Genomic DNA, 23,626 nt, shown 5'->3' on the forward strand with positions numbered 1-23,626 from the left:
CAATAAGAGCTTATATGGTGAGTATGGATTCTACAAAGGTCAGTATCTCTCTGATGGAGATAGTGGGAATCCTACAGACCTTGCAGGCCCAGGCTGTCATCCTAGCGGCACAGAATGCAGTCCCGCAAGCTCAAGCTGCCACCCCGTTTGCTCCACTCCCTGCTTCTCGCGAGCCCAAGTTCCCTCTGCCTGACAAGTTCAATGGTGTTGGCAAAAAATGTTATGGGTTCCTAAATCAGGATAAGCTCCTGTTTCTGCTATGCCCACAACTGAATCCCATTGACCATGCCCGAGTGGGATTGATTATCAGCCTGCTTACTAGGGGGCCCTGGTGTGGTCTAGAAGGTCTCTGTCTGTCCTCCAGAGACATTAAGTAATTGCTTTAATCTAGGAGAGCATTGATACTAAAAGTGTACTCCTCTGTCTGGTCCAGGGACCAAGGACTCCCTTCGATCCTCTGACTTCAGTGTTGGCCTTTTATTTATGCTTTGTGTCTTAGTAGCTGCCATGTCTTCTAGGCTAGTGTCGGAGCTGGCAGCCTTATCCATACATGAGCCCTATTGTGCGTTTCATGTGATTAGGGTGGTGCTCAGACACCAAAATCCCTTCTTCTTAAGATAAATTTCTCCCTCCATGTTTCCCAAGAGGTTATGCTTCCTTCGTTCTGTCCAAAACCACAACATCCAACAGAAAAGACATGGCCAACCTTACATGTCAGAAGAACGTTAAAATCTATCTAAAGCATACAGAATCCTCGAGAAGATCAGGCTCTCTATTCATGTCTTCCCATCCAAAATGCTTCCACTGATAGGTAGATTAGACTATGTATTATGGAAGCCTACAAATCATGAAAAGTTCCTGTTTCATAAGGGATCAAGGTGCACTCCATGAGATCCTTAGCATCCTCATTAGCATCCATGACTTACCAGGGCACAGTCCAGACTAATGAGTAGCTGTGTCACCACTGCCCTGTAACCTGGGATGCCCTTTGCAATGCCTTGCTGCTGTAGCCTCCAACCTGGACTGCTCACAAACAGTCTCCCCCATGTAAGTCACTCCCAGCCATGTCTGTGTGCTGCAGCCAGCCAGCCACAACTTGGCCCTTACCAGCCTGAGTTATGCTGCAGGGTGACCCCAACACACCCCCAGTCCCAGATCTTTCCCCAGAAGTTTATGTCCTGCGCTGCCCAGCCCCCTCCTGAACAGTACAAATATATTAAGTCCCTTATTCCTTTAAGGGAATAACATACTAGTTTATTTTAAATAGAGTACCCAGACGCTCCAAATGAAACACACTGGATTGGAGAAAACAGTAAAACAAGTTTATTAAATACAGAGAGAGAGATTTTAAGTGAGTATAAGTAATGAGGCATACAAGTCAGAAATGGTTACCAAAAAAAAAAAAAATGTTTACTAATGCTTAACTTAACAAACTGTATTAGATTCAAGCAAAGTTTTTTACCACATACTCCAGCAGATACTGACCCACTCCCAGAATCCAATGGATGTTTTCCTTTGTCTTCTTAGGGACGATGCCAGAGACAGACAGGGAGAGAGAGAAGGGTCTTTTGGGGGTGTCTGCCCCTTCTTTTTATAGTCCTATCCCCATTTGAGAAACATTTCCAGCTGGGAGCAAGGCGACAGGCAGGCTGGTGAAGAAAGGAAACTCCATGTTGTTTCTTTGTTAAGATGTAGATTTTTGTCCCTGCTCCCTCCCTTGCCAAAGAATGGCCACTTACCAGGTAATGGTCCATTGGGTTTGTTGACTGAGCTGATCAGGTTGAGGCGTCAGCTTGCCCTTTGTCTCTGAGGAACTGGTTTAGCCACTCCCTAGACTTATATTGGAAATATATTTCAGTCATGATTTCAGTTTATACTCAAACTTTACATATAATGTTGCTATGTGCAGTTTGCCGTTGTTTGAACAAGTTATGAGTTTTCAAATGAGACCTCACAAGGCATACCTTGTACAAACAACATTACAATACTGTGTAGGGTGTGAACACAAGGGTATATTCTGTCACAGCATCCACTTCAGAAATTTGCAAGGCAGTCACTTGGTGTACAGCTAACACCTTCATTAAGCACTACAAGATGGATTTTCTGTCTTATGCAGAGGCCTCCTTTGGCAGGAAGATGCTACAGGCAGTGGCCTAGAACTAATATAGACCTTTGAGTGAGCTCATAAAAAGAGGGTACGTCTTTTCTGCCAAACTCTTGTTTCATAACTCTCCCTATATCTTATCAGAAATAGAAGGAGTTCAGAAGCAGGTCATGAGAATGATTAGAATCTGGTGATATTGAGAAGGCTTGGTCTCTTAGCAATGAGATGAAAGAGAGAGACCATGATAGAAATATGGGATAGAGATGGGAAGGTAGATCAGGTGCTACTACTTACCAGTTCTTATAATACAAGAACAAGGGGGACATTCAATTAATTTAAAAGTCAACACATTTGTAATTGATAAATAGTAAGTATGTTTTACATGACATCATTTGCTTGTGGAACTCATTGTCACTGGATACCATTTTGACCAGGAGTGTAGTAGGATTCAGCAAAAGGAATAAACATTTATATGGGAGAACATCCACAGTAACATAAGATAAAAATAGTCCTAATCCCCATGCCCAAGCCAACCTCAAACTGGCTGAGGTTAGACAGAAGCTTCCTTTATGGGCAGGTTTTTCCAGCATAGTAACTCCTCACTTAATGTTGTCCTGGTTAACGTTTCATTGTTACGTTGCTGATCAATTAGAGAACATGCTCGTTTAAAGTTGCACAGTGCTCCCTTATAATGTTGTTTGGCAGCCCCCTGCTTTGTCCAATGAGCTGCTCTTTCTGCAAGCAGTGGAGCTAGCTGGTGGAGGCTTGGAACCAGGGTGGGCCAGCAGCCCCCCATCATCTCCCCTAAGTTCCCTGTGCGGCAGCTGCCCAGCAGGCTATCAATTGCTAGGGAGTTCAGTTGTCCCTCCCCCCCCCCCCACTGCCGTGTGCTGCTCCTGCCCTCTGCCTTGGAGCTGCTCCCAGGAGCCTCCTGCTTGCTGTGCAATGAGGGGACGAGTGGTGCTAATGTCAGGGTGTCTCCCTACCCCCCGCTCCTTTACCTCTCCACAGAGCGGGGGACACTCAAGAGGGCTCAGGACGGAGGGAGCTTGCTGGCAGCAGCTGCTTTCTCCGCTTGCTGATCTACTTAAAAAGGCAGTGTACTTAGAGTGGGATCAGCGTATTTAAAGGGGCAATGTGTGTCTCTCTCACACACATGGTGTGTGTGTGTCTCTCTCTCTCATTCACACACACACACACACACACACACACACACACGGTGTGTGTCTCTGTTTCTCTCACAGACACACTGTGTGTGTCTCTGTCTCTCTCTGCCATGCTGTCTCCCCTCCCTCCCTTCATGCTGCCTTGTAGAGTGTGAGGCTACATTAACAACAATGTGTTAACCCTTGAGAGCTCAGCTGAGTGCTAGTTCATCATTTAGCAGTAAGGCATTCCCTGGGAAATATCCCACCCTCTTCCACCCTCTGACTTCACCACCTCAACCAAGCTTTACAATCATCATTGCTGTGTACAGTATTAAATTGTTTGTTTAAAATGTATTGTGTGTGTGTGTGTATGTATGTATGTATATACACACTTTTGTCTGGCGAAAAAAAATTCCCTGGAACCTACCCCCCCGCCCCAATTTACATTAATTCTTATGGTGAAATTGGATTTGCTTAACATTGTTTTGCTTAAAATAGCATTTTTCAGGAAAATAACTACAACTTAAGCGAGGAGTTTCTGTATTGAAGCATCTGGTGCTGATCACCATTGAAGACAGGATGCCAGGCTAGCAGGATCTCAGGGTCTGATCTGGGCTGGCACTTCTTCTCTTTCTCTCTATATATGTGACATATCTGCAATGTCTTCATCCCTTTTCTTTCCTGTCACCCACAGCGAGAGTTTTCACTACTTGCTGAATTTCCAGCACAGCGTTCCCAATTTCCAGTGTGCACTCACCCTCACTCAGCTCCTGATTGTCATTGCTGAAAAACCTGTGGCCAGCTGGAAAAAAGATAAAATAGGTAATATGTGCAGAACCTCTTTTCCTGGACAGGTTCTCATGCTGTCCTTTATCTGTAATGCTTTGGCTTCTCACCAGGCAGTCTAGAAAACTCACTAACATGAATAACACTAAATGTATTGGAAACTCTTTACCACCTGCTTTGTTATGTCAGTCACACAAGAAAACAGTGTACAGGTGCATTAGTGGGGTTTTTTTTGTTTTTTTTTAAATAATTCTTCAGTCAGGAGAAATGACGGCTCAAAGGCAAGATGGCTGAGAAGAAGTATTTAACAAGTTTAACTTAAGCGTATTCTACACAAAGTTTTAGTCCTGACTGAACTATTTTGGTTAGGGGGGTAATTTTACTGATAAAAGTAAATTGGTACAACCACTAGTGTTGGCACAATTGTACCACTATAAAGGTGCTTGTAACAGTATAGCTTATTCACATAAATTAACGAGAATAAACTATAGTGGTATAACTGCATCCCAATTAGGGGACTGTTCCACCTTAACTATTTCTGTTCCTGACACTATACAGTAAAGTGATAGAAAAACTATAGACAAGCCCTAATAAAGCAAGAGGAGCAGCTCTTGCAAGCTGATTAGAGTTCACTTGCTAATGGGGACTGCAGCCACATGGGCTGAGAGATCTTCTTTCAAGGACTATGCAAGGAAGCTTGCTGGCCTTCATTTCCCATGTTCACCAGATACTGCTAAAGCTAAGCATGCAAGTTTGCAGGCTCCTCTCTCAGCTGTAAAGTGTTGCATTCTAGCAGTGTCTCAGATCCACAAAGCTATTCAGAATTGTACACAGTTACATCCTCTCCCTGGGATAAAGTAGGGATGAACTGTCTGCCCTGGATAGTGTTACAAACTGCCCTTCCCCCAGAGCAATTCAGTCAAGTTTGAGAGAGACCCAGCGGGTTTTAACAAGTTATTGAAAATAACAATAAAACCTAACTATATGATCCTAGGCTACAATACTGCAAGTAAGTAAAATCTCACTCCCTGCTGGGTGGTCCAGCCAGGCGTACCAGCTGCAGTCGGATGAATCTGTTTCTCTGTCTAGAGTATGTCACCAGTACACTACACGCCACACAGGGAAGCTCTTAACACACTCATATATACTCTAGGCTACGCATGCGTCCTGTGACAGGCACATACCCAGAGTGTCCAGACGTGCCCTAACCATGGCTCCCCTTACTGCTGGAAAACGTGAACACATACTAAAAGATAAACATTAAAAACAAGAAAGGGTAAAGGTGGCTCACCCCAGAGACACGGGAGCATCTTAGGGTGCAGCCTGTGTCTGGGCTCTGTAGTCCCCTAACGAAAAATTTACTCTTATCTGATCATTTCCTTTCTTTGGCCATTTATGTCAGAGAAGCAGATGCAGCCTTTGGAGAAAGACAATTATTTCTGATCACAAAATTCTAAACTGTAAATTTGCCAGTTCAAATTAACATTAAAAGGCTGTATCCAAAGAGAGAGTTCACCAGTCACTGGTAAACTAATATTTGAGTTAATACTCATATGTCAGCATTGGAAAACCTAATTTTTGGTTTCCCGGGGGGTGACACTTAGCCCAGCAGCAGGGAAAAACTGATCTCTGGCTTCACAAACCAGAGGGAGGAAAGGAAACCTGTTGTAGCACTGTCAGACATGAATGGACAAAGAGAGAGAGACTCCGATAAGAATCACTGTGCCAGGCCAAGAGCTCACTAGACTTGTGTATAAATCTCATTAGTGTGGTAATGATCTCTAAGGAATATGCCTTTCCCAACTCCTTGAGCTTTAGCACTTTGGCAGGCACCTGTATGGAGAACATAGGATCTGCTTGAAATGGAATTACATTGTAATTAGCCAGAAGCATTCAGCTATCCTGCATTTGTATGAGGGAGAAGAAAATTTTGGACGCTTGTATTCTCAGTGAGACAAAACACATCCAGGTCCCTCCTCAACTTATTGCTTATCTTTGACAGCTTCACTTGCTAAACAGTTCCTCTGCCAGTCATGGATGCAGCTCAGTGGCACGCGAGAGAAGGGTAGCCAGTTCAGTGATGCGCTGCACACTTTGCTCTGGTAAGCATTCTTTGCTTCTGTGCAGTAACTTGGTTTCTGAGAGCAAACTCTCTTCATAAACAGTTTTACTCTCCGTGTCTATTCAGGTATTCTGGCTAGATCAAGCGAAGGAGTTCTTTTAGAGCGGGGTGGGCAAACTACAGCCCACGGGCTGGATCCGGCCCGTCAGGGCTTTGGATCCGGCCAGCAGGATTGCCACCCCTATGGCGCTGCGGGCCCCGCACCACTCCCAGAAGCGGTCGGCACCAGGTCCCTGCGGCCCCAGGGGGGGGAGGGTGGGCAGACGACTCTGTGTGCTGCCCTCGCCTGCAGGCACCGCCTCCCGCGGCCAATATGAGCTTCGGGGGAGGTACCCGTAGGCGAGGGCAGTGCGCGGAGCCCTCTGCCCTCCCCCTCCCCCAGGGGCTGCAGGGGCATGGTGCCGGTTGCTTCTAGGAACGGCGCTGCCCTGGCGTGCACCGCTGCCACCCTGGAGCCGCTCCAGGTAAGCAGCGCTGGGCCAGAGCCAGCACTCCAACCCCCTCCTGCACCCCGCACCCCAACCCCCTGCCCTGAGCCCCCTGCTGCACCTCGCACCCCTCCTGCACCCCAATCCCCTTCCCTGAGCCCCTTCATACACCCCGCAACCCTCCGCCCCAACCCCTTGCCCTGAGCCCCTTCCTGCACATCACACCACCTCCCATACCCCGCACTCCGTCCCGCACCCCATCCCCCTGCTCCAGCCCTACATTCATGGCCCTGCATGCAATTTCCACACCCAGATGTGACACTCAGGCTGCAAAGTTTGCCCACCCCTGTTTTAGTGCGCAATGTGCTGAAATGCTTTTCCAGGAAGCCTTGTCAGGCCTGAGGGGACAGGAAAGAATATAAAAAGTTCTTGAAAAACAGATTGGAACAGTTTTCATAACCTGTTTTCCCCCCCTAAGACAAATAAGACAGGAAGCAAACAATAATCCTACAGCATGTGCAAACTGTGTCTGGAGACTGATGTTTGTGCAACTGCTTATTGGAAAATGCAGTTTCAAAAGCAGCCATTTTTAACATCCTTTTGAAAGTAAAATTTTATCAATATCATCAAAACTTTCTCAAGGTGTCTCTGAAACTGGACCTACAAATCTGAAAGTATGAAGAATTTTATTTTTAGTTAGTAGGGGATCAAAAGCAGCCTTATATTGATGCCATGGTTGAAACCTTAACTATGGAGAGGCATCCACCTCTCTGCATTAAACCATACACCTGCAGAACCAGGCCTAGAACGCTGAACCTATAGTTCCAGAAACACAGACCTCTAACACTTGAGTTAAAGGAAGAACTCTGTTAGACCTCAGCTATAGAAAGACCCCCAAGCCTTGTTTTTTCTACACTGAATTTGTCAGTACAGTCCAACACACATACACATGCATGTGTGTGTGAGCGTGTGCATGTGTGTATATGCATTCTGCAGTGTAAATGGGCTGTAGTGTAGTGTCTGATTCTGCTTCTATTAAAGACAATGGTAAAAAGCTCTAATTGAGATCAGTGGGAGCAGGACTGATCCAAAACTAACCACAACAAATAGTTGTTAATATTTTTGTTTAATTGCAACCTATTTCTTCAGGTGTAGCTGCCATGTCAGTTTAAGGAGTTCTAACTCTCTGGAAGGTGGTGGCAGGGGAGACTATAACTAGCCGTTGATGAGCTAGGGAGAAAGGTACAGGTTCAAATCAATGATTTTCAATGACATGTAACTTAGGGACAGTTTGATGAATTTTCCTCAGACTTTACAGGAACATTCTCCTCTGCAATCAGAATAAATCTTGCAATCTTCAGGCCCAACCAGTTTTCTACGCCAAAGTTACAAGATAGAGGGAGATCAGGAATGGGCTTTGTAATGGAAGCTACTGTTCTGCCCCTGCATAACATGTACTGACTTGCTATCCTGATGTTTGGGTTCAGTGTATATATGGAGCACACAGACAACATCTTGAAAGCTGTGGAAGACATCTCCAGTGTTGGGGTCCCAGAGCTGATTAATTCTGCTAATGATGGATATTCTTCTACTTACCCCACGCTGACCAGGTAATAACATCAACAAAGACCTTGAATCTCATGTGCTCCACAATAGCAATCACTGGCTTCCAACATTCAGATATCTTATTGTCTGATCTGTCTTGTTTTATGTTAAGGTTTTATGCTAGTAATGTTGATACATCTGGGAACTGCTAGGCATTTTCTTAGCAGTTCACATTAAATCTGTACAAAGTCAGCTTTAGCCAGTGACAAAATTCCACCATGCTTCGGAGCAGGGTTAAGTTTATTATTCCTGAACCAATGCTAATAGATGAACATACAGCAGTCAATCCTTGGGTGCTGATGGCCAGTCTGGAAGGTTGTGGTGGTATACGGTTGTGATGGTTCTCAGGGTGCCTAAGTCTGAGTCACCGTGTTACCTTCTACCTCCAGTGAGAGGGAGACTTGCTTGTGCTTCACTGGGAGTCAGCTCCCTGATGTCTCCAGTCTGTCAGCCACCTAGACAATCACCTCTGGGCTATGCCAGCCCCTACTTTGCCTTGCAGGTAACAATAGATGCACCCCCAGTCCCCGAGCCTCTTTGAGTTTCCCTGTTACAATCATAGAATCATAGAATATCAGAGTTGGAAGGGACCTCAAGAGGTCATCTAGTCCAACCCCCTGCTCAAAGCAGGACCAATTCCCAGCTAAATCATCCCAGCCAGGGCTTTGTCAAGCCGGGCCTTAAAAACCTCCAAGGAAGGAGACTCCACCACCTCCCTAGGTAACGCATTCCAGTGTTTCACCACCCTCCTAGTGAAATAGTTTTTCCTGATATCCAACCTGGACCTCCCCCACTGCAACTTGAGACTATTACTCCTTGTTCTGTCATCTGGTACCACTGAGAACAGTCTAGATCCATCCTCTTTGGAACCCCCTTTCAGGTAGTTGAAAGCAGCTATCAAATCCCCCCTCATTCTTCTCTTCTGCAGACTAAACACTCCCAGTTCCCTCAACCTCTCCTCATAAGTCATGTGCTCCAGCCCCCTAATCATTTTTGTTGCCCTCCGCTGGACTCTTTCCAATTTTTCCACATCCTTCTTGTAGTGTGGGGCCCAAAACTGGACACAGTATTCCAGATGAGGCCTCACCAATGTGGAATAGAGGGGAATGATCATGTCCCTTGATGTGCTGGCAATACCCCTACTTATACAGCCCAAAATGCCGTTAGCCTTCTTGGCAACAAGGGCACACGGTTGACTCATATCCAGCTTCTTGTCCACCGTAACCCCTAGGTCCTTTTCTGCAGAACTGCTGCCTAGCCACTCGGTCCCTAGTCTGTAGCAGTGCATGTGATTCTTCCGTCCTAAGTGCAGGATTCTGCACTGGTCCTTGTTGAACCTCATCAGATTTCTTTTGGCCCAATCCTCTAATTTGTCTAGGTCCCTCTGCATCCTATCCCTATTCTCCAGAGTATCTACCACTCCTCCCAGTTTAGTGTCATCTGCAAACTTGCTGAGGGTGCAGTCCATGCCATCCTCCAGATCATTAATGAAGATATTTAACAAAATCGGCCCCAGGACTGACCCTTGGGGCAATCCGCTTGATACCGGCTGCCAACTAGACATGGACCCATTGATCACTACCCATTGAGCCCGACGATCTAGCCAGCGTCAACGAGAAGGGTTGGTGAAATAAGTGCCCTGATGGCCTACCCTCCCTACACCATTTTCTCCAAAGACCAGGTTACTAGCGACCCCACCCCAAATTCCTTCCCAAGGTGGTGTCTACCTTCCACCTTTAACCAGCCAATACACTTACCTGCATTCTATCCCAAGCCTCATACGACCCCGCAGGAAGTGGACATTACATACTGTGACAAAGTTCCTCCTCTATCTTGGTGGGTCCTCCGCTTATTGGCGGATTTTCTTGCCTCAGAGATTCACCATGTGAGTTGGGGAACAGCCCAGAGACCTTCCCCTCTGGGAGAACCCACAGTCCAGGTCAATTGGGAGGTTTGGGGGGAACCCGGGCCCGCCCTCTACTCCAGGTTCCAGCCCAGGGCCCTGTGGACTGCAGCTGTCTATAGTGCCTCCTGTAACAGCTGCATGACAGCTACAACTCCCTGGGCTACTTCCCCATGGCCTCCTCCAAACACCTTCCTTATTCTCACCACAGGACCTTCCTCCTGGTGTCTGATAATGCTTGTGCTTCTCAGTCCTCCAGAAGCACACCCTCTCACTCTCAGCTCCTTGTGCCTCTTGCTCCCAGCTCCTCATACTCGCACCACAAACTGAAGTGAGCTCCTTTTTAAAACCCAGGTGCCCTGATTAGCCTGCCTTAATTGATTCTAGCAGCTTCTTCTTAATTGGCTCCAGGTGTCCTAATTAGCCTGCCTGCCTTAACTGGTTCTAGCAGGTTCCTGATTACTCTAGTGCAGCCTCTGCTTTGGTCACTCAGGGAACAGAAAACTACTCATCCAGTGACCAGTATATTTGCCCTCTACCAGACTCCTGTACCCCACTGGTCTGGGTCTGTCACAATTCCCTCGATGTTCGATGGGCTCTTGCATTCTATCTTGACAGAACTAAGCCATTTCGTAAATCCCCTAGGCTATTTGTTTTTACTACCGAGAGATCAAAGGGTGATGCTATCTCTAAGCAATGACTCTCCAAGTGGATCTCAGACTGCATCAGATCCTGCTACCAGACCCAGAATGTTCAACCACCAGAGAGTGTCAGAACTCATTCTACTCAAGCAAAGTCAACATCCGTTGTCTTCCTCCACAACGTACCTATTACAGACATATGCAAGGTGGCCACGTGGACGTCTGACCACACATTCGCCAAACATGCTATCACACGGGACACCATGGCAGATGCCATAGTGGACCATAAGGTACTGTCTACCATTATTACTGCCGCAACTCCAAAATCCCACCAACCATAGTGGGTACTGCTTCACATTCACCTGGAGTGGAGCACCCGTAGGGACAGCACTCGAAAAAGAAGAGAAAGTTACTCACCTTGCAGTAACTGAGGTTCTTTGAGATGTGTGTCCCTATGAGTGCTCCACTACCCACCCTCCTCCCCTCTACTTTGGAGTACTAATCAGACAACTCTACGGTAGAGAAGGAACTGAGGGGGTGTGGGACGCGTGCATTCAGGCAGACCCTAACGGTGCTGCAGGACAGCAGCTGAGGGCATGCGTCCCAACCAGGCAGTGCTACCAAAGATCTCTGATCAACGGCGCCGGGACGCACCATCTCCTGGAGTGGAGCACCCACAGGGACACTCGTCTCAAAGAACCTCAGTTACTGCAAGGTGAGTAACTTTCTCTTACTCACCTTGTGCAGTAACTGAGGTTCTTCAAGATGTGAGTCCCTGTAGGTGCTCCATTACCCACCTCCTCCCCTCTACTTCAGAGTTCTAATTTAGTCCTTTGTGGTAGAGAAGGAACTGGGGGGTGAGGGCCCACAGTGCTAATTAATCACTGCTGCAGGTGTGAGACTGGGAGAGCGCAGGTGTGGCCCAGCCAGGTACTGCTGTTGAAATTCTCTGACTAGAGGCACAGGGGCGCACAATCACCTAAAGTGGAGCACCCACAAGGACTTACATCTCAAAGAACCTCAGTTACTGCACAAAGTCTCATCTCTTCAGACCTCGGGGTTCTGAGGGTGCTCAGGGGGTTATCTCGGTGAGGTCCTTCATTCCCCATCAGAGTTGGTAGGTGTACCGTGGGGCTTCAGGGTAGAACCAGATAAACCATTGTGATGGTGGCTATCTTTGTGGCCCAGTGCTGGGAGGGTTGTGGGTTGCGGTCGGGTTTTCCCACGGTCAGGAGGGCCTCGGCGGCTAAGAAGTCCTCCATGAGGCTGATGGCCACCTTCAGGGTAATGAGCCGGTGCCACAGAACCCATGCCCTCCCTCAGGGTGGGAGGATGTGTATGAATTGTTCGACCACCACCTGGTTGGTGAGTTCGGTGGCTGTGTGCCACTTCGGTTGGAGCCATCGCCAGCAGACATCCATAAGCTCCTGGGCTATGATGCCAGGTTGCACCCCCAGCAGATATGTCTTTCCCCAAAACCTATGCCGACGGTTTTCGGGGGGTGATGTCCAGAGTGTCCAAGATAGCAATCTTGACTGCTCTATAGTCGCGGGCCTCCTCATTAGGAAGACCCTGATAGGCAGCCTGGGCGGCTCCTGTGAGATATGGGGCCAAGAGCGTGTCCCATTGTTCTAGGGCCCACCCAGCTGCAAAGGCAACTCTCTCAAAAGTAATCAAAAACGCTTCAGGGTCATCTTCCGGACCCATTTTTGTGAGGTGTAGTGGCAGCATGGGGGCCACCGGGGTTGCTGCTCCTCCAGCCGGGGGAGTGAGGTGGCAGGGCAGCCAGTTGTTGAAAACATTGCCTCTGCTGGTCCTGCTGCTGGTACCTCAACTTCTGGAGCAGTTGCTGCTGCTGGGTTCCCAGCTTCTGAAGTAATTGCTGCTATTGCTGGAGTTGGGCAGCCTGCTGTTGCTGTTGGGTTTTGGCCCCCATTTCATCAATTGCTCGAGCTCCATGGCTGCACTCAGGCGGGTTGTTTTCTAGGCACAAGGGCAGTCCCCCTCTCTGTTTCAGGGGGCGGGTGATGCCTGAATTCTCCACCATGTGTAAGGCAATCGTGGATCTCTACCCATCTGTCAAGGAGGGCGGCCATGCCCCCTTGCTACAGTGACCCACATTTAGTTTAATCTGAGTCGGGGTTCCTGGAGTTCATAGCCCTGAAAAAAATAACTTTCTTTCAAAAAGTTCCTAGCCCGTTTTTTCCCCTGCAGAGCTAGAGATAAAACTATTGCTGTGATGTGAGTCAAAATGGTCTCAGTCTGTCAGTGTTTACCCGGGGTAGTGCATGGCATCCACTAAGTCTTTGGGGGACCCGAATTGTGAATGGCATTTAAGAACATGTTCACTTCTTCCCTTGCCAATCTGGAAGGATTACAATGTGCTTCCACTAGGGCTGTCAAGTGATTTAAAAAATTAATCGTGTGATTAAAAAAATTAATTGCGATTAATCACACGATTAATCACACTGTTAAACAATAATTGAATACCATTTAAATACTTTTTGATGTTTTCTACATTTTCAAGTATATTGATTTTAATTACATCACAGAACACAAAGTGTACAGTGCTCACTTTATATTTATTACAAATATTTGCACTGTAAAAAACAAAAAATAGTATTTTTCAATGCACCTCATACAAGTCCTTTATAATTATGTACAAAAAAATAACTGCATTCAAAAATAAAACAATGTAAAACTTTAGAGCCTACAAGTCCACTCAGTCCTACTTCAGCCAGACAAACAAGTTTGGTTACAATTTGCAGGAGGTAATGGTGTACAGTGTCTCCTAAAAGTGAGAACAGGCGTTCGCATGGCACTGTTGTAGCTGGGATCACAAGATACTTACGAGCCAGATGCACTAATGATTCATATGTCCCTTCATCTTCAACCACCGTTCCAGGGACATGCGTCCATGCTGATGACAGGTTCTGCTTGTTAATGATCAAAAGCAGAGCGGACCGATGCATGTTCATTTTCATCATCTGAGTCCAATGCCGCCAGAAGAAGGTTGATTTTCTTTTTTGGTGGTTCGGGTTCTGTAGTTTCCACATCGGAGTGTTGTTCTTTTAAGACTTCTGAAAGCATGCTCCACACCTCGTCCCTCTCAGATTTTGAAAGGCACTTCAGATTCGTAAACCTTGGGGTGAGAGCTGTAGCTATCTTTAGAAATCTCACGTTGGTACCTTCTTTGCGTTTTGTCAAATATACTGTGAAAGTGTTCTTAAAACTGGAGGACAGACTACAGTTAGTAGTTCCGCAATTTCACATTTGAGTTCCTTCAGAACTCTTGGGTGAATACCATCTGGTTCTGGTGACTTATTGCTGTTTAATTTATCAACTTGTTCCAAAACCTCCTCTAATGATACCTCAATCTGGGACAGTTCCTCAGATCTGTCCCCTAAAAGGAATGGCTCAGGTTTGGGAATCTCCCTCACATCCTCAGCTGTGAAGACCGATGCAAAGAATTCATTTAGTTTCTCCACAATGGCCTTATCATCCTTGAGTGCTCCCGTGGCACCTCGATCGTCCAGTGGCCCCACTGGTTGTTTAGCAGGCTTCCTGTTTCTGATGTACTTAAAAAAAAAAAATTGCTATTACTTTTTGAATCTTTGGCTAACTGTTCCTCAAATTCTTTTTTGGCCTTCCTAATTGTATTTTTACACTTCATTGCTCCTTTCTATTTTCCTCACTAGGATTTAACTTCCACTTTTTAAAGGATGCCTTTTTGCCTCTCACTGATTCTTTTACTTTTGTTGTTTAGCCATGGTGGCTCTTTTTTGGTTCTCTTGCTATGTTTTTTAATTTGGAGTATACATTTAAGTTGAGCCTCGATTATGGTGTCTTTAAAAAGTTTCCACACAACTTGGAGAGATTTCATTTTTGGCACTGTACCCTTTAATTTCTGTTTAATTTTAACCTCCTCACTTTTGTGTAGTTCCCCTTTCTGAAATTAAATGGTACAGTGTTGGGCCACTGTGGTGTTTTTCCTGCCACAGGAATATTAAATTTAATTATATTATGCTCCACTATTACCAAGCAGTCCAGCTATGGTCACCTCTTCGACCAGATCCTGTGCTCCACTTAGGACTAAATCAAGAATTGCCTCTCCTCTGGTGGGTTCCAGGACCAGCTGCTACAAGAAGCAGTCATTTAAGGTGTCAAGAAACTTTCTCTCTGCATCCCGTCCTGAGGTGACATGTACCCAGTCAATATGGGGATAATTGAAACCACCCATTATTATTATTGAGTTTTTTATTTTAATAGCCTTTCTAATCTCCCTGAGCATTTCACAGTCATTATCACCATCCTGGTCAGATGGTCGGTAATATATCCCTACTACTATATTCTTATTATTAGAGCATGGAATTTCTATCCATAGAGAGTCTATGGTACAGTTTGATTCATTTATGATTTTTACTTCATTTGATTCTACACTGTCTTTCACATATAATGCCACTCCCCCACCAGCACAACCTGTTCTGTCCTTCCGATATATTTTGTACCCTGGTATTACTGTATCCCATTGATTATCCTTATTCCACCAAGTTTCTGTGATGCCTATTATATTAATATCCTCATTTAATACAAGGCACTCTAGTTCACCCATCTTATTATTTAGACTTCTAGCATTGGTATATAAGCACTTTAAAAACTTGTCTCCTTTTAGCTGTCTGCCATTGCACAATGTAATTGAATGGGACTCTTTTTTTATTTGACTGTTTCTGATCAGACCCTGCCTGTATTTTATTATTTTCCATCCTCTGGTCCTCACTAGGACATAGAGATTCTCTATTAATAGATCTTCCCCTAAGGGATGTCCTAACCATGTGCTCCTCCACACCTGTCAGCTTTCCCCCAGCCCTCAGTTTAAAAACTGCTCTACAACCTTTTTAATGTTAAGTACCCACAATCTGGTTCCATTTTGGTTTAGGTGGAGCCCATCCTTCCTGTATAGGCTCCCCCTTTCCCAAAAGTTTCCCCAGTTCCTAATAAATCCCTCCTCTCTACACCATCGTCTCATCCAGGCATTGAGACCCTGCAGTTCTGCCTGTCTAACTGGCCCTGCATGTGGAACTGGGAGCATCTCAGAGAATGCTACCATGGAGGTCCTGGACTTCAATCTCTTACATAGCAGCCTACATTTGGCCTCCAGAACCTCTCTCCTATCCTTCCCTACATGTACCACAATCATATGCCTACTAAGGAATCTGTTTGTCAAAAAACATTTCCTGAATCTTTATTGTCTGTATTGTTACAGACATACGTGCTGACAGGTATTTTGAAATAAATGACCAAAAAATAATTGAAACTGGTGTGATTATATTGTGTTATTTTGACAAAATATGCAGAATTTTGCAGAATTTTAAAATGTGCGCAGAATTTTTTATTTTTTGGCACAGAATTCCCCCAGGAGTACTACTATGCAGCATTTCATTATAGAATTGTGTACATGATATAATTAGCAGGGCACGGGGTTTCATTACAAAGACTATTGTCAGTAATAAGCTGAGGTACCAGAGCAGTCTATGCATTTATTATCTGCATGTACTCCAGGTAAAGTGAGTGTGGTCAGTGTCAAGTGTAGCTGTCCTTAATGGTAGATGCAGTGTTTTTGTGTTGATCCCAGGATGCTAGAGAGACAAGGTGGGGAAAGTAATACCTTTTATTGCACAGAAGTTGGTCCAATAAAAGATATTACCTCACCCACCTTGTCTCTCTGAATGGTGGAGGCAGTAGTTAGCTTTGCTTGGTAGAGGTGTGTTTGGGAGATCTATGGATTAGTTTGAGGTGTGTGATGGAGCTGTCTTTGTGATATGATCAGATGTATGTTTTTCACCCTTTAATGTGTGTGAGGAAAGGGAAAAGGTGCATGTGGTATACCACATTTCTATGGAGAATTTGTGTACACTATGTCCGTAGCTGGGCATGAGGCTTTCAATAGAACAGGTACCGTCAGCAGTAAGGTGGAATATGACAGGATTCCAACAGTTTAATGATAGTTAAGTGATGGTGTATGTAGAGATGGTATCTTGTGGGCAAATGTAAGGGAATTTTAAGAAGTTGTGAAGTGGTTCTTAAATCTGTACATGTTATATTTCTGGGGACTATGGTAAGTTCGAATATATGCTTTTTTGTCCTTTAATAGTGTAAGATGGAATCCGGTGGGTGAGAGTGAATGGGTTGTAAAAGGAGGTGAACTGTGAGCTTGGAAGAATAAAGGTATGTGTGTTCATAGATTCCAAGGCCAGAAGGTACCATGGTGATCATCTAGTCTGACCTCCTGTATAACACAGACCAGAGAACTTCCCAAAATAATTCCTAGAGCAGATCTTCTAGAAAAACAGCCAATCTAGATTTTAAAATTGTGAAGTCACCCCTTAACCTTCTCTTTATTAAGCTAATAGATTGATCTCCTTGAGTCTCTCAGTATAACAATGTTTTCTAATCCTTTAATGCTTCCTGTGGCTCGTCTCAGAACCCTCTCCAATTTATCAACATTCTTCTTGAATGGTGGGCAACAGAACTTAATACGTTATTCCATCAGCGGCAGTACCAGTGCCAAATAACCCTTTGGCAATAGCATCACACTGGGAGCTCATGTTCAGTTGATTATCCACCATGACCCCCAAATCTTTTTCAGAGCCACTGCTTCTCAGGGTAGAGTTCCCCGTTCTGTAAGTACAGCCTACATTCTTTGTTCCTAGATGTATACATTTACATTTTGCTATATTAAAACACATAATGTTTTCTTGTGCTCAGCTTACCAAGTGATCCAGATCACTCTGTGTCATTATTTACTACTCCCCCAATTTTTGTGTCATCTGCAAACTTGGTCAGTAATGATTTTACATTTTCTTCCAAGTCATAAATAAAAATGTTAAATAGAGAAGGGCCAAGAACCAATCCCTGCAGGACCCCACTAGAAAAACACCTGTTTGGTGATTATTCTCCACTTACAATTAGATTTTGAAACACATCAGTATGGCAGCTTTTAATCCATTTAATATGTGCCATGTTAATTTTATATATTTTTAGGTTTTTAATCAAAATATCATATGGTACCAACTCAGTGCCTTACAGAAGTCTAAGGATATTACATCAACACTATTACCTTTATCAAACAAACTTAAAATTACCAAAAAAGATTTCAAATTAGTTTGACAGGATCTATTTCCCTAAACCCATGCTGAATAGCATTAATTATATTACCCTCTTTTAATTCTTTATTAATCAAATCCCATACCAGCTGCTCCATTATTGGGCATGGGATCAATGTGAGACTTACTGACCTGGGTAATCCCATTGACCCTTTTCAAACACTGGCACAATATTAGCTTTCTTCCAGTCTTCTGGAGCTTTTTCGGTGTTCTTATTGAAAATGAACATTAATGAAGCACATTGGGACACTGCTGAACAAGGGCAGAGTTAAGGTTGAATGGACAACTTTAGCTCTGCATTTCTTGGTTTTCAGAAGTTTAAGTTTTGCTCAGCTCACCATTCTGCAAGCAGCCATAACTCTGCATTAATGTATTTTGCCATTGAATGTAGATATTTGTCCTGGTGAGTCTTATGCCAGGCCTTGCTCCCATCGTATTTAGTTGTTTAGATGCTAAACAGATTATAAACACTGCCAACTTTCAGTTGGGTAAAGTTGTTAAGAACTTCTAGCAGTACCCAGAACTCAGACCTGCTCTGGATGAGTTGCAGTGATTCAGTGTGCCTAAGTGACTACCCCACTGCTGTTGCATTACAAATGGTTTGTCCAATCCTGCTGGCCTCTTGAGTTTTCAAACTACTCAGGGGATAAGCACCCCAATCAGATGCAGAAACAGCTGCCCATCAGTCTTTAATGGGCTCTTGGCTTTTTTCTCTCCAGGCAGACATTTCCGGTTTTCTTCCAAGTGATGATGGCTCAGCTGGAGAATTCAGCGAGAAGCATTTCTGCTGGGAAACCATCGGACTCAAGTGAGGTAGGCCAGCAAATGCATCTGAGATCTCCAGCAGGGATTTACAAAACCCAAGGCAGGAAAATACTACAGTAGTAGCAGCTTAATAATGATGTGCTGGCAGGCAGCCAAAACACTGACACACAAAATAACCTTTTGAGTATGGCAGTCTGCCAAACTGCCTATTAGCTAGCTGGCACCCTGGCCAAATTCCCCATTAATCCAGCAACAAAGAATATAGGCCATACTTACAGGGTAGGGGACTATATACTGGGAAGCAGTGACTCTGAAAAGAATTTAGGGGTTGTGGTGGATAATCAGGTGAACATGAGGTCCACTGTGAGCTAATGTAATCCTAGGATGCAGAAATAGGGGAATCGTGAGTAGGAGTAGAGAGGTTATTTTACCTTTCTCTTTGGTATTGGTGCAAACCATTCCTGGAATACTGCAGCCAGTTCTGGTACCCACATTTCAATAATGTTGTTGATAAATTAGAGAGAGTTCAGAGAAGAGTCACAGGAATGATTAAAGGGTTAGAAAACCTGCCTTATTATGATAGACTCAAGGAGCTCAATATATTTAGCGTAACAAAGAGAAGGCTAAGGGGTAACTGCATTACAATCCATAAGTATGTACATGGGGAAACAAATATTTAATAATGGGCTCGTCAATCAGTCAGAGAAAGATATAACACAATCCAATGGCTGGAAGTTGAAACTAGACAAATTCAGACTTGAAATAAGGCATAAATTTTTAAGTGAGAGTAATTAACCATGGAATTTATATAATAATTTTTAAATCTAGATTGACTGTTTTTCTGAAATCTCTGCTCTAGGAATTATTTTGGGGCAGTTCTCTGGCCTGTATTATACAGGAGGTCAGACTGGATAATCACAGTGTCCCTTCTGGCCTCAGAATCTTTGAAAACATGCATTGCCAGAAAACAGGACTAAACTTAAATTAAGTGGAATAGGTAGGTCCTGCACCCACCTAGGAGTAAGAAGGAATTATTGAATAGGGAGCATTTGTTATGATCAACTACTGGTAGGTGGATTGTACATGATTAATTCCCAGTGATTTTATGGGCCTGGGCACTGGCAGAGCTTGCTTCTTTCCAGACATTGTCTTCTGTGTTTTCATGGGCAACAAACTTATCTAGCAGTTCTAGCAAATGGCATGAGGGAGGGTTGTGTTTTGTGTCTGAATGGCCATGTGGCTGAATGTGTGACTGTGGACTCTGCTCCTGAGCAGAAAAGTGGTTTCTCCCCAGCTGTTTCCAGGGTGAATGGAAAGATACATTTATCATATGGAGAGAGTATAAATCTGACAGGTGAGGAAAGCTGGAATTGCTACTGAATGATTTTGACTTTCAAGGGTAAATGTTTACGGAGTCTTTTAAGATGTAGGATCTCAAACACTGTGTTTCTGTTTAAGAACATGTCCTTTCCCCTTTGACAGCAGTGATGCCTTGGGCTCTGGCAGGATCTGGACTCTTTACCCTCTCTGTGCAGGCACCGTGGGTACTGTAGTAGCACCCAGTAATATGAAGGGAAATGCAATGGCTGTGTGGATAATGGGACTGGATTATTGTGTTGTCACTCCCCAGGTACAGCTAGAGAAGCTGCTGCACTGGAACATGACTGTGCGGGATTTCCATATTCTTGTTAACTTGGTCAAGGTAAGCACATTCATCTTTCCTTCCTTTCACCTTCCCAGCAGAGTCCCCACTCATCCATACCTGAGTATGCAAGGAAAACAATGTGACTTACACTATGTTGGAGAAATGGTCTGTGATCATGTAATCAGAGCCAACTGCAATGTGTACTCATGGGGGTGGCACATTCAACCTTTACTTTGGCACATCCTCACTCTTGTAGCCTTAGCATTCTAGTAGCATAGTTTTTTGTATGGACAAATAATACAGACAAAGGCAGGAGGAAGCAGAGAGGCCCTGAAGGACAGGAACACAGGAATTATCCAACTGTATCAGACTCTTCGTCCAGTCAGTGCAGTCTTCTATCTCGGACAGAGGCCAGTGCCAGCTGCTTCAGAGGCAGATCCAGAAACCTACAGTAGGCAATTCTAGGATAACCTGACCCCAGGGACACTTCCTGCTAATTGTCACAGTTCATGAGAATTGCACCTGTATTCCTCCTCTGTGGTCCAGCAAGGGCAACCATTTTTAGGCTCCTGGCTCCTCAACTGTCACCTTTCTTGGGCTGAGACCCACATCTCTCTCCATCCTGACTGGGGCTTTTCAGGCTGCACAGATCCCTGCCTACACTGTGAATTCCTCAGCAAGCCAGACTGCCTAAACTGGACAGCATCTGCACTTTGCTTTCTCCTCAGAGGCTATAAACAGTGTAATTGCCCGCAGTTATAAGTTACCATCCAGTTCTTTCTAAACAAGCAAATTTATTTTTAAAGTGAAAGCATTAAAGAGAAAACAAAATCCTTCCAATCCTTCTGTGACACTTTCTTGGGGTGTCCACTGTGTAGATCACTGTGCTACCCCCCTATTTCAGCAAGAGAGAGACTTGCTGGTGTTAAACTGTGCGCCAGTTCACCACCCAGATACACTCCTCAGGACTTTGCCAGCCCTCACTTTGCCTTACACTAACACTTAGTGTACCCCAGTCCCCAAACTCCTGAGAAGCATCCCTCTGTAGTATCCAACCCCAGTCACTGGACACTCACAGTAATTACCAGGTGAGTTGTCCCCAAACAGACAGTGAACACATAGCTAGAAGGTTCCAATTCAGGATCAGATCCTTTATCGCAACACAGCACTGTAATCAATCTATGGTGAAAACAAATATAAATTTATTAACAAAGAACAGATTCACAGATTCAAATAAGTATTGAATAAGAATAATGGAAACAGAAATGGTTATAAATAAAATAAGAGAATGACATGCTTTCTGGAGACTAAAACTTACCAAGTTACAAGTGACTAAAGCATTTTCTCACCCACGAAGTCTTTCTACAGAGCTTGCTGGTTTTCAGTCAATCCAGGATCCATTCCTTCATGAATCATCCCACTCCTCCAAGGGTGGTCCGCAGTGAAATGGATAACAGGATCTTGATTTTGCACCCCCTATTATAGTCCAGTAGACTTTTGAAAGGCATTCCTGTAGTTTGTTCTTCAGTGTGGTGGCGCCATCTTGGGTTCATATCACCCCACAACCTGTTTTTCCTGTTGACTTTAGATGAAAATGTAGCTCCCATTGTTTTTGCACACAATGCTTAATTTTAGGGTTGTTGATTAATCACAGTTAACTCAAAAAAATTAATCGTGATGAATCACACTGCTAAATAATAGAATACCAATTGAAATTTATTAAATATTTTGGATGTTTTTCTACATTTTTATATATATAGTATTCTGTGTTGTAATTGAAATCAAAGTGTATATTATTTTTTATTACAAATATTTGCACTGTAAAAATGATAAAAGAAATTGTATTTTTCAGTTCACCTCATACAAGTACTGTAGTGCAATCTCTTTGTCATGAAAGTGCAACTTACAAATGTAGATATTTTTTGTTGTTGTTACATCACCTTGATCACACCTTGATCGATCGGTCCTTCAGCCCTCATATAGATTGCGCCGATCACAATACGTCTTCCATTCTTCTCGTATCCTGGCCTTCCTTTTCCATGTGTGGCCATGTCTTTTCACAATAAAATCTTCCCATTTCTTTGGAGGTCGGCCGAGTAGTCATTTCAGTTCCCATGGGTGCCACTCGGTGACAGCTGCAGTCCATCGATTGTCAGTGAGCCTCACTATATGCCCGGCCCATCACATTTTACTATGCCTGCTCTCAACAACGATATCCTGCACTCCACTCTGCTGTCTGATCACTTCATTGGGGATGAAGTCGTGGATTGAAATTCCCAGAATTCTTTCCATTGCCCTTTCTGTGACAGACAGTTGTTGCTCCTCTGTCTTCGTCAGTGCCCATGTTTCGCTGCCGTACAACATTGTTGGCAGTACTGTTGATTTGAAGAGGCTGGCATGGGTTGCTTTATTGATTTTTTCCTTGGAGGATGTCCTTGATAGAATTGAATGTGCACCAACCTGTTTTCTTTCTTCGTGAGAGTTCACCTTCCTGATTGTGGTGCATGTTAATTTCTTGGCCCAAATAGACATATTGCTCAACTTCTTCTATTTGTTCTCCCTTGATTGTTATTTGGACTTTTGGCAAGCTATCAGACTACATACATTTCGTTTTGAAGCGGTTAATTTTCAGTCCGACTTGGCTGCTTTTTGTGTTGAGTTTTCACAGCATTTTCTGCAGTTTGACAGTATTTTCGGCAATCAACACGATATTGCCCGCAAAGCTTAGATGGTTTAACTGCTCTCCGTTGATATTGATTCCACCCTTCCAAGTCATCCGCCTCATTACCATTTTGAGGCAGGCTGTGAAGAGTTTTGGTGAAACTGTCTCCTTGTTTCACACATTTCTTAACTGGGATGTGAAGGGGAGTATCAAATAAAGTTATATCTATAGTGCAGTCTAATTTGCTTCCTTTAATAGTTTGTGTCGTTGCCCTGCTCTGCAAGAACTTTAAACACTGCATTGATCTCTATACTGTCTAAAGCTTTTTCATAGTCAATGAAGGCAATACATAAAGGGAATTTGTATTCCCTTGAGCATTCCAATAGCTGGTTTATAGTCAAAATATGGTCCATTGTATTGAAATTCCTTCGAAAGCTTGCCTGCTCTCTCCGCTGCTGCTCATCCAGACTCTGTGAGAGTCAGTTTGTTATTATTTTGGTGAACTGCTTGTAGACATGTGCGAGCTGGCATATTGGACAATAGTTCTTTAGATCTTCACAATCGCCCTTCTTGTACCGCAGAATGGTGTTGGACTCCTCCCAGCCAGATGGTATCTTCTGCATTTCCAAGTAACGGCTAAACCTCTGAGCAAGG

The 23,626-nt window shown here is 44.3% G+C and overlaps 1 protein-coding gene across 4 annotated transcripts in view; it reads left to right on the plus strand.

Annotated features, from left to right (window-relative positions):
* FANCD2 (FA complementation group D2) overlaps positions 1-23,626 on the plus strand; it is a 178,659-nt gene that overhangs the window by 125,028 nt on the left and 30,005 nt on the right. For all 4 annotated transcript variants that reach the window (XM_054034219.1, XM_054034222.1, XM_054034223.1 and 1 more), the window contains exons 34-38: positions 3,947-4,074; positions 6,041-6,140; positions 8,076-8,198; positions 18,620-18,713; positions 20,296-20,367. In XM_054034219.1, the coding sequence (XP_053890194.1) occupies positions 3,947-4,074; positions 6,041-6,140; positions 8,076-8,198; positions 18,620-18,713; positions 20,296-20,367 (517 nt within the window). The remainder of the gene's footprint in view (positions 1-3,946; positions 4,075-6,040; positions 6,141-8,075; positions 8,199-18,619; positions 18,714-20,295; positions 20,368-23,626) is intronic.

The sequence above is a fragment of the Malaclemys terrapin genome, chromosome 7 (genome assembly GCF_027887155.1).
Source record: "Malaclemys terrapin pileata isolate rMalTer1 chromosome 7, rMalTer1.hap1, whole genome shotgun sequence".
In the NCBI taxonomy this organism is placed as follows: Eukaryota; Metazoa; Chordata; order Testudines; family Emydidae; genus Malaclemys; species Malaclemys terrapin.